The following is a 15264-nucleotide window of genomic DNA, read 5'->3' on the forward strand; positions in this document are numbered from 1 at the left end:
CCGTCTCCGGTTTGGCCGGCTTTGCGGTCGGCTCGCCCTCCAGAGACTCGGCGGGGCTCCTTTCGGGGACGTAGATGCGGACGGCTTCGCAGAGGCCCTGCCTGAGGGAGCTTTCCAGTTTTTTGGAAAACTCCTCCCGGAAAATGTTCTCAAAGATGCTGTAGATGCTGTGCCGCGCGGCGGCGTCGTCCGACTGAAGCGGGTTCAGCTGCTCTTCGCCCGGCTCCGACGCCCCCGCTTTACTGCCGGGGAGCGACGGCAAGAGGCCGGAGCGGCGGGACAGGGCGGCGGCTCGGTTTTCAGACTTGACCAGCTCCGTGGCGGCCGAGGCCACCGAGGAGGGATCGGCGGAACGGGCGGATCTGGCGGATCTGGCGCTCCTGGGCTCCGCCGAGGCCGGATCGCCCGATCTGGCCGTCCTCGGCTCCACCGAAGCGGAGAAGGAGGCGGTGCCGGACCTGGACGTCCTCTGCTCCGTGGGGTCGCCGGATCTGGCCGACCCGGGCTCCCTGGCCTCCGAAGATCGGGGCTCCAGGAAGCCGAAGTCCCGGGCCGCCACGTCGCCCGGGACATCGGCGGGCTCCGCCGCTTTGCCGTCCCCGAAGCCGCGGGGAGGGGCCTCCAGCGAGGCGCTGACCGTGGTGTCGCCTATGATGCCGGAGACGACGGAGATGGTGTCCATCTCCGCCGTGGTGGTGTCCTCGGTCTCGTCTTCGCCGGCCCCCTCCTCCTTCTTTTTCTCCAAACGATGCGCTCGTTTGTCAGCTTTTTCGTCCTTCTTTCCTCGGCACCGCTTGCCCTTCTTCCTGCCCGAGCGGCGCCGCCACAGGGAGCGGACCTTCTTGGCGATGCTTTTGCCGGCTATTTTGGTGACTTTGCTGGCCGAGTCGATGGTCTTGACGACGGGCTGGATGACGTGGCTCATGATGATTTTGGCCTTCTCGATAATGGGAGAAGAGCGAGCGGGAGAAGGAACCGGGGACACTTGGTCCAACTTGCGCAAGAGCCTGGAGGTGGACCAGGATTCCACGTTGGCGGGCTCCTCTTCGGAAGACTCCCCGCCGCTTTTCCCGTCCGTGGCGTCGCCCATCGCCTTGGGCGTCTTGGAGGGGGAACCCCCTGGGCTGGGCTCACGGTACGATTCCACCATCATCTCGTTGAGGTTGGCCTTGGCGGACCTGGCGGACGAGCCCGCCGTGGAGCAGGCCTCGAACAGGCCCATTCTGTCCAGGATGGCGGACGAGGACGTGGAAGAATTGGTCTCGCCGGCTTCCTCCAATATGGGGGAGAGCCTGGGGGTGGATTGCATGTCATACTGCATATTACAGAGCTCCTCCATCATGGCCTCGCTGAAGGCCGCCTGGGGAAGGCAGGCGTCGTCCTTCCGGCCGCTCCTGGTCTTGCCGGCGGGCGAAGAGGAGGCGGACGAACTGTCGTCCGGGGCGTCCTCGCCCGCCGGCGACAGCCGGGACTTGGCGTCCTCGGCCGAGGACAGCGATCGGAGCGGTTGATCCTTGGCGCTCTTCTGGGACCTGGGTGAACCTCTAGCGTCCTCCTTCTGGCCCGAGCCGTCCGGCGTCTTGCTGTCTCGGTCCTCGCGATCGTTCCACGACAACATCTTGGCCACGCTTTTGGTGACCTTGGCGGCCGTGTCGATGCTGTCCACCACCGGCTGCATCACGTGGCTGATCATGCTGATGGCCTTCCCGATGATGGGAGAAGACACGGACGAGGCCGAGTCGTCGTCTTCCTCCCTGGCCGCCAGCAGGGAGCCGTCCACGAAGAGCCGGTTCAGCTCCCTGGGGTTCTCGGCCGTGGTGAGGCGCTCGGAGAAGAAATCCTTCAGGTACTGCTTGATCTTCTGCTGCGTGACCGCGCCGTAGGACGACTCGTCGATGTAGGAGTGGGTGGCCGAGCGTTCCTCCGCGTCCCACAGGGCGATGAGCTGCCTCATCTTGGCGATGTCCGCGATGCTCTTCTCCACGATGCTCTTGATGATGCAGTTGATCTTCTCGTCCCTCTCTTTGGCCTTCAGGCTTTGCGTGGCGTTCTAGACGAAAGAACGGACTTGAGAGAAGGCTAGCGAGACGGCGGCGAGGGCGGCGGCGGCATGCGGGTCGGCCCGTTACCTGATCCGTGTCGGAAAGGCTGGAATAGTCGCCGAACAAGCCGCGCTGGGCGAAGAAGTCTTTGAGGCATTTCTGAGTGTTGAGAAGGTCGATGATGCCGAACGGAGACGTGTGGATGGCCCCGTCGCACAGTTGGTTCTTCTCCGTGACTTTTCTCAGGTGAGCTTTGTTGAAACTCGCCATCTTTGGAAAGCCAGGGACGTCGTTGTCGGCGGTTTTGGCCGCCCGCTCAACAAACCTTTCCTTTGGCCTCTTTGATCCAGCCTTCGTAAAGGACATCAGAAGCGTGACATCGGCGGAGTTGCTCGCAGAAGCGTGACATCGCGCGTTTGTCATCAGAGCGTGACCACACGTGGCATTGCTTGGGGTTTTTGTGCAAGCGCTGGCCCCTTTTACAACCAAGAACTTCCCAGAAACCTGTTTTGGGTGGAAGAACCGCCGTCCCGGATGAGGGAATTCCGTTCGACTTTGGGATCTCACGATCCATTAAAACCACCATTTTACTTTGCGCCGTTCTGTTTGCTTTCAAATAAATAAAAAGCCAACACAATGACAATAAAATGTGACTTGTTATTTGACTCTCGGTAGCTTTGACAAAACAAAACAGCACTTTTTGTCTACCGTCAATCCTACTCGACGGCGGCGGGGTCTTCCAGCCACACCCAAGATGGCGGCACGTTAAGACTCACGCGGCCAGCGCCTCCAGAAACCGGACGGTTCGGGCCAGCCTGCTCAGGCCGTCGTCGTCCTTGGCCAGCTGGGGTGAGCACAAGGCATCCTGGGAAAAAAAAATCACATAGTCAGCTGCTACTTTTCGCATTGACACAACAAAGGTAAACATCCCTCACCCGCATAATACTCACACGAATGGTCGCAGGTCCCGTAAAAGTACGTGTAGCTCGCGATGGGTATTTAAAAGCACCAAAAAAAAGCGCCATCCCTTCAAAATCCATTTTTTAATAAACTCTTTGCCACAGGAGGGGGAAAAAAATCTAACAAATATATTCATATAAACTTGAAAAAGGAATCGATAGCGTGTATAAATATATCCCGAAAAAACAGGACATTTCGGAGAACGCCGTCGGAAAGCGTGATCGTAAAATAGACATTTGGAGTTCAACAGTGCATGTCAAAATGCGGGTGTAGGCCAGTAGAAAGAGTAGAAAACAGCAGCAGACAGGACAAATAAAGCAAAAAACGGGGACCAATCGACGCACAGCGGTTGGACGAACCCAAAGTTTTTAGCCAATCGCGTCCAATTAAAGTCCACCTTTGTCGGCGTGGCGGCTTTCCTTTCGCAAAAGCACAAAACTCTTTAAAAAAAAGATATAATTTAACAACCTGTTTACATTTTTACAAAATCCGCCAGTTGAAAACCCCCCCAAAAATGTAGTGTGTACCTTTTCTTAGTCGTAAAGGGGAGGGGCTTGTCAGTTCAGAGGCACTGGAGTCGCGCTTGGGACACGTGACAAAGTAGACATTCACAGTTGGCCCTTTTTCGGAGGCCACAAAGATTCAAGCAGTGCAAAAAAGTCAAAGAAAAGTGGAGAAAAACAAACACAAAAAACGCGCCGTGGCCGTAAAGAAGTCAAAGGGGGGGCCTGCGTAGTGGTTTTGGAAGCCGTGGCGTCGTCGGCTTTGCTCTTTAGGCCAGCAGGCAGCGGTAGAGGACGTAGAGCAGCGCCATGGCCGCGCAGTAGAAGAGCAGGAAATCGGGGGCCAGCAGCGGGGACCTCGCCGCTCCGACGTCCAGGGCTAGCAAGGCCTCGGCGCAGCGCAGCACGCGGGACGGCTTACGCAAAAGCACATCGGAGCGCACACAAATGTCCGTCTGGACCGGGTGGAACACACAAACGGCAGACAGGTTAGAACAAAAAAGCCGACTCCGGACCGGCCACCCGCCCCGTCTTTTTTTGAGGAGGGCGAGTCGCCGGTGCGGCGTGATTGGGCAGGAGAACGAAGACAAACAAGAATCTGGACGCGGGTTAAAGATAGCACGAGATTAGCCGAATGGGAACCTCGAAGCCGTGCTAGACCTCCTTTGTCTTACAGCATGGGTCTCAAAGCGATTCCGCAGTGGGTCCTGGTCTTTGTTCCAACCGATCCAGAGCCGACATTTTAACCAATCAGGTGTCTTCCAGAATAAGTAGCACCTGACTTTAATGAACTGATTACACTTGCAAAAGGTATCCTCTTGTTGAGTTGGAATGAAAACCTGCACCCACTGCAGCCCTTTGAGGACCGGTTTGACAATAACGTGTCGCGATTGGCCGGTTACGCCTTTACAAAGCCCTACAGACTCCCGCGACCACGGTCACGGTCACTGTACCTCGGGGACGCCGAGCTTTCGGCAAGCGGCGATGAAGTTCTCCACGTTGAGTCGACATTTGGCCGAGCTCAGTTTGGGCTGAAAGACAAAGACGGGGACGTCAAAGCGGCCGGTTTTTCCGTATGCCGCTTGGCCGGGGGGCGAGGAGACGCACCGCCGCGGGGGACGGAATGTGGATGATGGAGACGGCGCGCGGCCGCACGCTGTTGACCAGGTGGCAGAGGACGGTGCCGTCGGACAGCGCCCCCTCCAGGTCCTCGCCCAGGGCGACGTTCAGACGGTCTTCCAGAGTCTGCCGGAAGACGCTCCGTGAGCGAAGGGAGGCCTCGGAACGCCGTCCGGGCGTGGGACCCACCTTGCGGAGCCGCGTGGCGTCTGCGGTCTCCTCTTTCGGCGAGCGCGCGGCGACGGCGGCGGCGCGGGACTCGCCCGGGGAGATCCCTGCGGGCGACACGATTGCTGCCCAACGGCGCCGTGGCGAGGTTGTTCGCGGGGTGGCTTTAACACTCACCCGTGGGTCGGACGTTGCCGCGGGACGTGGCGCGGAACAGGAAGCTGTTGGGTTTGTGGTTGGCAAAGGGGGGAGGAGACGTCTTGGAGGATGGCGAGCCTTCTGGAAGAGTCCGAGGTTTAAGGTCGGACCTTGGGGGGGGTTGGTACCCGCCCTGACTTTGTACCTGTTCTGCTTCTGGAGCGCTGAAGAAGAAGCGCCCCCGAAGAGCCGCGGGAAGGGCTGTTTTCTGGTGACAGGCCACTAGAGGGAGGCAGAGCGGCACCCGTGAGCGCACAAAGTCGGAACGGTGCGGAAACTTTGTTTCAACTCACTCGGGGCTGCTACTTCCCGTCCTCGCCGCGGAGGCCGCAAGACTTCCTGTTTTGCTGAACGGCTTCAGCGAGCTGCCAAAATGTCAAAGCGGGTCGGATGGGAGGGATTGGACGAGAAGCGGGACGGAGGTGTCCTTCTACCTGGACTTCTCCCCCAGCTGCTGCTGCTGCTGCTGTTGAAGTCGCTCCCGTTCCTGCCAGATGAGCAGCGTGCACGGCCGCCGGCGCTCTTCCGAAGTGGGGCTGCTGGTCGGGGACGGGGACGGGTTCGGGGGCGCAGTCGCCGGCACGCTAACGATGTCCACGTGAAGACGAGGTCTTCACCAGAGAGAAGAGATTTTTAAACAAAGCTAGCGTGAGAGGGGGTAAGCTTTCAGGGCACGTGGGAAATCTTCAACCCGGATGACTTTATCGACAAATATTTCACAAATGTGAGACAATGTTTGACTGGAGGGAGTCAGGAATGCTGACTTTGACCCAGCTCTTCAAATAGAGAGCACGTACCGGCAGATCGAGGAGATCTTATCGTGGGACGGCGCGGGTTTCTCCTTGGCTTCCTGGAAGCGAGTCAGTGGAACGGTCACGCCGGGAATAGCGCTGTCCTGAAAAGAGCCACTTTCGCATCGTACCGGCGCGGAGGGTTCCGTCTTCGGTCCCGTCCTCGGTTCTTCCTCTTCCTCCGTCACGCCGCCGTCCACGAAGTCCACCCGCTCGGCTTTCCCGTTGACTGCCCACGCGGCGGAAACGAGGCTTTACGTTTGGCTAGCGCTACGGATCGACCGTAGTAGCGCCAATGCTATTCGTTGCGCGTCACCTTTGTTGACTTGGAGAGGCAACTCCTCCTCCTCCTCCTCTTCTTCTTCCTCTTCCAGGTTTCGCCGATCTCTGCCGACTTCGGAAACGCGGAGGGAACGTTCCGAGAAGTCATCTGCGGACTACAAACAGACAGTCAAGCATTTGTAACGGGAGCAGCCGGGCCGAGATGCCGACTTGCCTCGTTGCCGGACCATCTCTTGCTGCCGCTATCCACGCTGTTGAAACCGGAGTCCAGTCCTCCGAACTGACTGGGGAAGAACTCCTGGTCGGATAGGCTGCAAGGCGAGAACTGGTCACGGAGCTGAAAAACGGGAAGGTCTCGGCGGGGTTAGGGTCACCGACCAGCCGTTGAAGCCGGTGGGCCTCAGGTGTCTCTCCAGCTCTTCCTGGCTCCGCTTGCAGGCCTCCATGTTGAGATACTTGAAGATGTGGTATTTGCCCTTGGAGCAGATCTGCGCCGGGGGCATCTGCAAGGGGTTGTTGTCCAGGGAGATGCTCTGAAGGTGCCGCAGGTGGCGGTAGCACAGGGGGACCCGAGTGATCCGGTTGCAGGACACGTCCAGGCGAACCAGCGGGAGCTCGGAGATTTCTACCCGGGGGAGCGGAACGGGACCGGTCGGTCGGGGGCCCGTACGCCGGGGAAAAGTCGGCGTACCTTCGGGCAAGCTGCGGAGCTGGTTCCTCCTCAGGTTCAGGTCCCGCAGACACTCCAGCCGGCCGAGCTCCGCGGGTAAACACTGCAAATCGTTGCAGCTCACGTCCTGACCGAGAGAGTCGGAAACGGTCAGGCCCCAAGACCACGCCCCGGTAGCGACCGCTACGGTCTCGAGTCTTTCCTACCAGCTGGCGCAGGTGCGCCAGGGCCAGGACCGAGGCGGGCAGGGAAGATAGCTTGTTGTTGCTGACGATGAGCACTCGCAGGAGGGGGAGCTCGAACACGGACGGGGATAAAGAGGACAACAGGTTCCGGCTGCCGGCGGAGAAGGGAGAAGGGTCAAGGGAAGAACTTCTCAGGCTGGGACAGAGAGCGTCTCTGGCCCAGAGGAAGCCCCCGGCGTGAGGGGAGCACCTGAGGTTGAGGTAGGTCAGGGCCTGGAGGTTCCCCAGGCAGGGGGACAGCAAACGCATGCCATTGTGGTAAAGACTCAGCGTCTCCAAGGAGATGAAGTGACCCAGCTCCTCCGGGAGTTCGCAGAGACGGTTCTTTGACAGATCTGGACAAGAGCGCAAGGCACTTTTTTGGAAACGGCGATGGGCACCGACCATTCAAAAAAAACATCCCTCGCCGCTTGGGGATTTCAAGGATTCCGTCCCTGGCCCTGTCCCAGGGACGGACACGTACAGTAGCGGTGGATCTTTGCGCTTTGGTTTGAACAAAAGGCGGGGGTGGGGGGGGCGTAATAGCCTTCTCCGCTGGGGGGATGGAACCGAGGGGCCGTCTGTTCTCCGCACGCATTGTCCAAAAAGACAGGCAAAGATGCGGAAACCCGAGGGGTCCAAAACTACAGACGAGGACGGATCTCAAAAGTGCATTTTTTTTTAGTGTGTTTTCATATTTCCTACACGAGGATTTTGAAAGTGTCATGGCGACCGCATCTACACAAACAATGTTCTTCAACGTCAACATCCAGCGAGCTGGCCTTTGTTTGTCCTCCGTTTCCTTTTATTTCTATGTGGGTCAGTGGACAAGAGCTCAAATGTAAAAGTAGGACAACATTCCACATCAAGACACGTTCAAACAGAGAGTGGGGGCGTCCAATCCATTGGGAAAGGAGTGGCGATTGGACGTCTAGCGTCGTCCAGGTCAGCGAGAGTTTGGTACTAAACGCACTAAATTAAAATGTGTCATTCTGGCTGTTCTACGCGACTCAAAACTCTACTTTTTCAGGTTTAATCAAGTGGTAAGCCCGTATTTGTTTTTGTTTTGGTTTTAAACCCCAACAAAAAAAGTTCCTGTGTTTTGTTGACACATTCTTAACAAGTTGAAGCGGCCCTACAAGCAAGTAACGTAGCCAAGCTCAATTCTGGACTCCATTACGGCTCTTCATATCGTAGCGAAGCTCAATTCTGGACTCCATTACGGCTCTTCGTACGCTTGTTTTGCGAGCCGATGCAAACAGATGGCCGCCACGCCGACACGGTCGCCGTCGCCGCGGCAACGCGGCTGCGAAATCGCGGCAACCGTGAGAAGAAGAAAAAAAACACACATCTCGGCCGCCCTCGCAAGGCCCCGAACGCCGCGTTTCATCCACTTCCCGATTGCGCCGCTTCGTGAATCAGCGAGGTTACGTAAGACGGAGGCCCGGCCGGTCGGCCTTTCTTTTTTTTCTTTTCGCCGTCCGGTTGTTGACACGCTCGCCGGCTCCCGGGAAACTCGGAAAAGTAGTGGAGTGTGTACTTGGGCCTTGGTTTTGGTGACCTCCCACGAGGGGGTGCGGAAGGGAGGGACCGCCCCCTTTTCGAGCAGCTGCCGTGAAGGCCTTGAAATACTTTCAGAGCGCGAGTTGTGATCTGAATCGGAAGAAGAGAGCTGGACTGTGTGGGGAGGGGGGGCTTGCTAGCTCAACCGCAAACGCTAAAACGAGACAAATCTCCAAAAGGCGGCCAACTTAAGTCGGTCAGGAGTTGCAAGACAAAGCAGAAGTGAACGCAACGGCGAGCCCACATCCGCAATTCGAAGGAAATCAAGCAAGCGAGCGCATCTCGCTACACGTTAGCACTCTCTGTCACACTTGCAACATCAAAACTCAGATTTCTGCGTGGATTCAAAATGCGGGGGTGCCGTGCCGTGACAACTTGGAACATTATGGACTGGATGGTTCTATTGAACAAATAAGTTGTGCTGCAACCGACATGAACATTTTCTGAATTTGATTTTTTAAAAATCGTTTGGAGTGGGAGGAGCTATGGGGAGTTGAAATACATTTCATTTCATTTGATTTTTTAAAAATCCTTTGGAGTGGGAGGAGCTATGGGGAGTTGAAATACATTTCAACTCCTCATAGCTCCTCCCACTCCAAACAATGTTTTAAAAATCAAATTCAGAAAATGTTCACAAACGTATTTGTTCAATAGAACCATCCGTAGGGAAGTCATTAGAACCCAAACTTCGCCGGGTCCATAAAACCCCACCCAAAACAACACTGTACTCTTGTTATTTGAAAGATTCCAATCCCTTTGTGAGCAAACGGCGCACCTGAGCATCAGCATCAAAGTGCATCCAGGAGCCAAGATATTCAATTTCAGCCCGAGGACGGTAGGCGTGTCCGCTCTTCAAAAAAGGACGACAACAAAAGCTCGCCGTCTCGGGAAAGCCTCTCGCTGGCGGCTCATCCTAATGACCTTTGACCTGGGCGCGAGTTGCGAAAGGTTTTGCTACCGTTAGCTTCCGGCAAGCAGATGATCGAAGACGGATCTGGCCCAACCTGGGCGCCGTAATCCTCTTTTTGCGCACGGTCACGAAAAGGTAGCCTTAATCCGAGCGCGGGGCGATAAAGCGGGGTGCGAAAACGCCACGTTTCGGAATTCGAAAGCAATAATGCGTTGAGGTGATGATAATAAAATCAAATGTTTTTAGATCATAACTATAGCTTTAACAACACAACAAATACAGATCGCACCCGAGTATAAGTCGCAGACGATTAATTTAAAAAAGGGTAAATGCAGGGGTGATGAAATAAAATTCCCTGAGCAAAATAGACATGGGCCTCACTTATTGACACTCAAGTGTTCTTTTTAAGGTTCTTATAGTGATGATTTCATTCTAAATATATATTTTTAATGAGTTTAAAAATCATTTCTCACTTTTATTGCAATTTTCTCCCAATTTAACCCTGTGAAAATGCATAATTTGGAGTATTGAGTTGTGTTTTGAATGGATTTACCGTAATGCTTGGACTAATCGGGCGGGCTATTTTTGAGCGTCTGCTCATTTGAGGACGAAAACGCCGCTGGCTTGACCGCAGTGATTGATTCGGGGTGTAAAGTGATGAATTATGATAGAAATGAGCCCAAAAAAAGTGCAAGTAAACAATAGTTGCTGCGCCTGCGCCCGGAGACGGGCGCAAGGAAAACAAAAGACGGCCGAACTTGCCTGCGTGGGTGATGTCGGACAGATCGTAGTTGATGGCGTTACGGGGGAATTCTTTGAGTTTTCGGTTGGTCAAGTGGAGCGATCCGCTGGCGGCGGCGTCCTCCAGGGCTTTCTCCACGCTCCGACTGGCCGCCGCGACGGTGGCCGGCAGCTGGGCTCCATCCCCAGCCGCCATCGATCACTCACACGGTAAGGGGCGTCGATCCTCCACGGAGTCGCTCGATCTGTCGCTCCCTCGCACGATCGCTCGGTCGGTCGGTCGATCGTCGAAAACCTGGCCCCGAAGTGCCGGAGGAACGCCGGAGATTCGCGTCATTCGCAACAACGACTCATCGCCCCATCGCCCGTACGAGCGAGCGAGCAAGCGCGGGGGCGGAGCTGTCAATCTTCCCGGAATAGGGCGTCCGGCAACAATAAGAACACGGAGCTGTCCGTAGTCAGAGAACAATGACAACCGGCAGGCGTTTGTCGGACCCACGCGAGTTTTAGAAACAGGTCTGCTTTGGGGCGTTTTGAGGGGGTGGGGTTGTGCGCAAAAATGTTGCTCCTTGGACAGACGCTCTTGGGTTAGCTTTTATTTTGACGGGTCTGAAGCGGAAACACTTCGGGCGGGCCCCTTTGTTGCTACGGTGGCCTAGAAGTGCAAAATAATAATGATCATAACAAAAAAATTCAAAGTACCTTCCAAATATAAGTCAAAAAAATATTTTATTAAATCTTAGGAGTAGCTTTTGGGAAAAATTCATACATTTTTCATGATTTTTTTAAAGATCAGCCTTCAGTCCAATTTTCCTCCCATCCTCCCAAGCTGCATCCCATTTTGGACCATCTGTCAAAGGGCTACTTTGGACCCCCGCCTGCAACTGGGACATGTGCATAAAAGTCAGAAGGGGGGCAAATGCACGTGAAAAATCCCCCCCAAGAGTCACGGATCATCTCCAATCTGTCCGAAATAATGCCACGACCAATCCATCCGACGCATTTGGACTGGGAAAGTTGGCGGCGAATGTGGACGTCGGTCGCCGTCGGTGACAGGCCACAGCGCTGACCTTTGCAGAAAAGGTCAGACGTTCTCACGCTCTTCTTCCTCTGGCCTCTCAGTGTCATTTCCTTTTGCATTTCCCCTGCGGACTGTCAAAAAAAAGTGTGAAAAAAAGTCATCATAAGTCTACTCAAACGAAAAAGTGACAAAAATGAAGTGAAATGACAGAAGAGGGGATTCCGAGAGAGTTGACAAGGTCAAGGGAGAAAGTAATGACTGCAAGAATGAATGGCATGTGTTGACCATCCATGACCCACCCTAACAACAGCTGGCATGGAGACACATACTTTGACATCATAACACTCTGAATGGCTAAAATCTATTTTTTTAGTGTCATCTTTTCAATACAAATCATTCGTAACCGAGCCGTAATTCTAATTAGAAAGAATCCACTGATATCGACTAATTCATATTCTCGCTATAACGGTTGCTCGACATTATACCACGCGCTTTGACTGCCCCCTGTGGCCATTTTACAAATTGCAAAATCTAACCATGCGCTTTGACTGCCCTCCTGTGGCCATATGACACATTGGAAAAGCTACACCAGCAGTTTAAACTTGCTTGAAATATTCTTTATGTTATATTTTAGTAGGAATCAATTTGGAAATTGTTTAATTAAAACAAACAACAATTATTGAATGAATAAACACATGCACTTTTTTATTACAAAAAACAACACGTTTGAGTGTTTTTTTTAAACTAACAGTCATTACGCTGCCTTTTCGAATTTCTATCAATTTTGATAACATCTCATAAAAATGTGGTTAAATAAAAAACGGTGATGGGTTTATCGTCATCAACAAGAACCGAACGGTTGCCTTATTATTGTTTGGAACAACACAAAGGCTTGCTTTACCGCGACTACGTTACCCATGATCACTTGCGGATGGATTCAAGCGTATATTTTCCCGCAAAAGTCCATCTTTGCCCCTGGATTGGTCGGCAGGCAGGCAAGATCCAACGCGATTGGCTGAGCTCTCTCCTCGAACCGAACCCGGATGTCACTCGGTTATATATATTCATGGCAGTTGGAGGCGGGGATTGTAGTTCAAACCGTCCGTCGATGCACTGCGGCTTGCCTTTTTTTTAGTTAGCTTTTGTGCTCCAACGGCCCGTAACTATTCGAAGAATCAATCATGGTAAGCCGGTTTTGTGCTCCGAGCGGTCGAACGGACGCCTTTTTCACGCGTAATTTGAACGCGCGATGCTTTTCATCCCCGCACCAATGCTTTATTTTTAGCGAGCGTTGTTCATCTTAGCTTAGCATCGTTAGCTTAGCTTTTATACGCTGCGAGTCAGCTACGGTAAATATGGCGGTAAAAGCGAACCCTAGCGTTTGTCTTGAATTATCTCAACGTGCGCGACTTCCGACACGCGAATACAGTTTTTTATGCTTTGTTTCTGCGTCCAGGCTGGGGGAAAGGCGGGTAAAGACTCCGGGAAGACCAAGACGAAGGCGATTTCGCGCTCTCAGCGAGCCGGATTGCAGGTTGGCTCCCATTCATTATTGTGTTGGGCTTCCATGGACGTTGACAAAGTGCTTCTGCGTCCTCCTAGTTCCCCGTGGGACGTATCCACAGACACCTCAAGTCCAGGACCACCAGTCACGGCAGGGTCGGGGCAACCGCCGCCGTCTACAGCGCGGCTATCCTTGAATACCTCACCGCCGAGGTACCGTACCCACCTCGGGGTTGTTGTTTTTGGAGGGAGAAGTTGTGGAATGGGCCCCCTGAACGCAGGGGTCTTTTGAGGAAAATGCTTGGATTTTGAGGTAGACCCTATAGTTTAAATGTCCCCGATTATTTTTTTGGGGGGGTGCAGGTCCTGGAGCTGGCTGGGAACGCCTCCAAAGACCTGAAAGTGAAGCGTATCACCCCGCGCCACTTGCAGTTGGCCATCCGAGGGGACGAGGAGCTGGATTCCCTGATCAAGGCGACCATCGCTGGCGGAGGTGAGTCCTTTTTTGGGGGGGGTTGTTCAGTTTTATGTCCGCCGATGGTGACCCCTGTGGCTTTTGTTTGGTCCCAGGTGTAATCCCGCACATTCACAAATCCCTGATCGGAAAGAAGGGCCAGCAGAAGACCGTATAACGGGGAGCCGCTGGAAGTTGCGCCATCTCAGGACGACGTCTGCATCGCCGGTTTTTTTTTCTCCATCGTTTTAGCGTAGAACAGCCGTAGGAGTTCGTTTGGGTCGAGCTTGCATCTACTCACCTGGGGGTATTTTTTTCAAAAGTGGCTTCAAAGAAGCTCTTTTTTGTTGTTTGTTTTTTTTCCTGGTGCTGCAGTTCTTATGAATTTGCTTTATGTGGCATTCCCTTGTTCAAATGGTGGTTTAATAAAGCTCTTATGGGCACGCATGTCTGGCTCCCATTTGTCAAAAATCAGCTCTCGTGTTGCTTTGTAGATGTTACAACAATGACAAATGTCAAATCAATTATTCAATAGGCACTGCCAAAATACATAAACCCCTAACAATTTTTTTTTTTTAATTATGAAAAATGTCAGTTAAAAGTCAATCTCATTTTTTTTCAAGTAGTGTTAAAACTAAATAGCATTCAACAATTCCAAATGTATGTTTTCCTGTTCTCTTCAAATAAAAATGCTACATTTTATTTCTTAAAGTTTTAGTATCGTCAGTTGCACTAAAACATCTATTCATTTATAATTGACTCAAATTATTCAAAGGATTAACGTAACCAGTACAAACTAGTTGCAATATGAAACCTATCCACAGGGCGGCGCCATTTCCCCATTGTCACCCTGAAAATATGATAATGTAGTAGTTAAATTGACGTAGATAACCCTGCGTAATATATCCTATTTACATATCAGGCCTTAAATGGAGATCAAATACAATTTTCCAACGGTGCTGATTGACCAAAACAACAAAATGGATGCATTTTTAGCATGTAACCCAAGCCTCTGCCATTAAGGTCAATTAGGAGGAAATGTGGTCTGCGTATGTTTGCTTGGGGGGGGGGCAGGGGGCTTTTCATTTGCTTCTAATTCAGGCAAAGGAAGTCAAGCGCTTACCTCCAGCTCAGACTTTTCTCGCCACTCTCTGGAAGCCATTAACCACCGAGATGTACAAAAAAAACAGGACTTACTTGGGCTAAATTTCAAGGACTGGACGTCCAATCCATTTGAATACGGAGGATGGCAAAAAACAAACTTAATTTTAATACTATTATTTTTATTAACAGTAAATTTTTTCATTGATTTGTTCTTAAAACAAATTACTTAATCTACATTTTTTTTGAAAATTTTAACAAGATATAGCAGTAAATATTCCATTTCAAATTTCAGCCCTTTCACAAAAAAATGGTCAAAAATGCATTTGTGCGAGACATGTGAATTTTGAATACCCACAACAATGCAGCGGGCTGGGTTTGGCCCCCGGCCCCCATTTTTTTTTTTATTCCTATGCTCTCATTTGTCAACACCCTCCATACACAATTAACACGGCGACCAATCCTGTAATCATTTTCGGGGGAACGCAACCCCGCACTTTGTCTGCATCAAAGTGTGTGTGTGTGTGTGTGTGTGTGTGTGTACTCACAGTCGGGGTGGGCTGGCAGGATCACGGTTGGCCGGGCCCCTCGGATCTGTCCGGGGGAACAAAGCAGAGAAGGGGGGGGGGGACGATGCCAAACCCCCTTGAAATCAAAGCCCACGTTCAAGATTGGGATCCCCTCCAGAAAGCTGGACTCTATTTAGGCATGGTTGGGGGGAGGGGGGGGGTATTTGGGGGTAAAAAAAACAAAAACAAAACAAAAAAATAAACCAATCACTAGCAGCCATTCATCTGAGCAGTACGGTTATTTACTTCTAAACGAATTAACTACATGACAATTCAATTAATTCTATAATACATAGTATTTACTGTTGTTGGACACCCATGGAAAAGCCAAAGGAGTGCCACCTGATTTCAAGGAGGAAGGCCAGACTTCTCCTCATCCTCAATTTGCTCTTAATGACTTCCTTGAGGTGCTTTTGGGCACTCAGCGGGAAAGAGGGGGCGGGGC

At 52.5% G+C, this 15264-nt stretch overlaps 2 protein-coding genes across 4 annotated transcripts; one reads left to right on the forward strand and one right to left on the reverse strand.

Annotated features, from left to right (window-relative positions):
- Nucleotides 1-2165: 2165 nt before the first annotated feature.
- Nucleotides 2166-10742, reverse strand: lrch4 (leucine-rich repeats and calponin homology (CH) domain containing 4). Of its 3 annotated transcripts, none has more exons than XM_077589684.1 (17): nt 10193-10742; nt 7169-7313; nt 6940-7069; nt 6755-6860; nt 6442-6688; nt 6278-6374; nt 6098-6218; nt 5913-6010; nt 5788-5840; nt 5425-5601; nt 5284-5355; nt 5136-5212; nt 4970-5071; nt 4814-4899; nt 4613-4750; nt 4459-4536; nt 2166-2907 (listed from the first exon to the last, which is right to left on the reverse strand). In XM_077589684.1, the coding sequence occupies exons 1-17, from the start codon at nt 10365-10367 to the stop codon at nt 2815-2817; spliced, it is 1995 nt and encodes a 664-aa protein (XP_077445810.1). In that variant the 5' UTR covers nt 10368-10742; the 3' UTR covers nt 2166-2814. The 3 variants fall into 3 exon arrangements, with proteins under 3 accessions (XP_077445810.1, XP_077445809.1, XP_077445808.1); XM_077589683.1 differs by lacking the exon at nt 2166-2907 and adding an exon at nt 3071-3960 and having other exon boundaries at nt 4970-5068; nt 10193-10741; XM_077589682.1 differs by lacking the exon at nt 2166-2907 and adding an exon at nt 3071-3960 and having other exon boundaries at nt 10193-10740.
- Nucleotides 10743-12228: 1486 nt separating this feature from the next.
- Nucleotides 12229-13596, forward strand: LOC144066296 (histone H2A.Z). The gene is made up of 5 exons (XM_077589740.1): nt 12229-12376; nt 12649-12726; nt 12795-12908; nt 13059-13188; nt 13266-13596. Exons 1-5 carry the CDS (start codon nt 12374-12376, stop codon nt 13325-13327), a joined length of 387 nt encoding a protein of 128 aa, XP_077445866.1. The 5' UTR covers nt 12229-12373; the 3' UTR covers nt 13328-13596.
- The last annotated feature ends 1668 nt before the right edge of the window (nt 13597-15264 follow it).

The sequence above is a fragment of the Stigmatopora argus genome, chromosome 20 (genome assembly GCF_051989625.1).
Source record: "Stigmatopora argus isolate UIUO_Sarg chromosome 20, RoL_Sarg_1.0, whole genome shotgun sequence".
Lineage (NCBI taxonomy): Eukaryota > Metazoa > Chordata > Actinopteri > Syngnathiformes > Syngnathidae > Stigmatopora > Stigmatopora argus.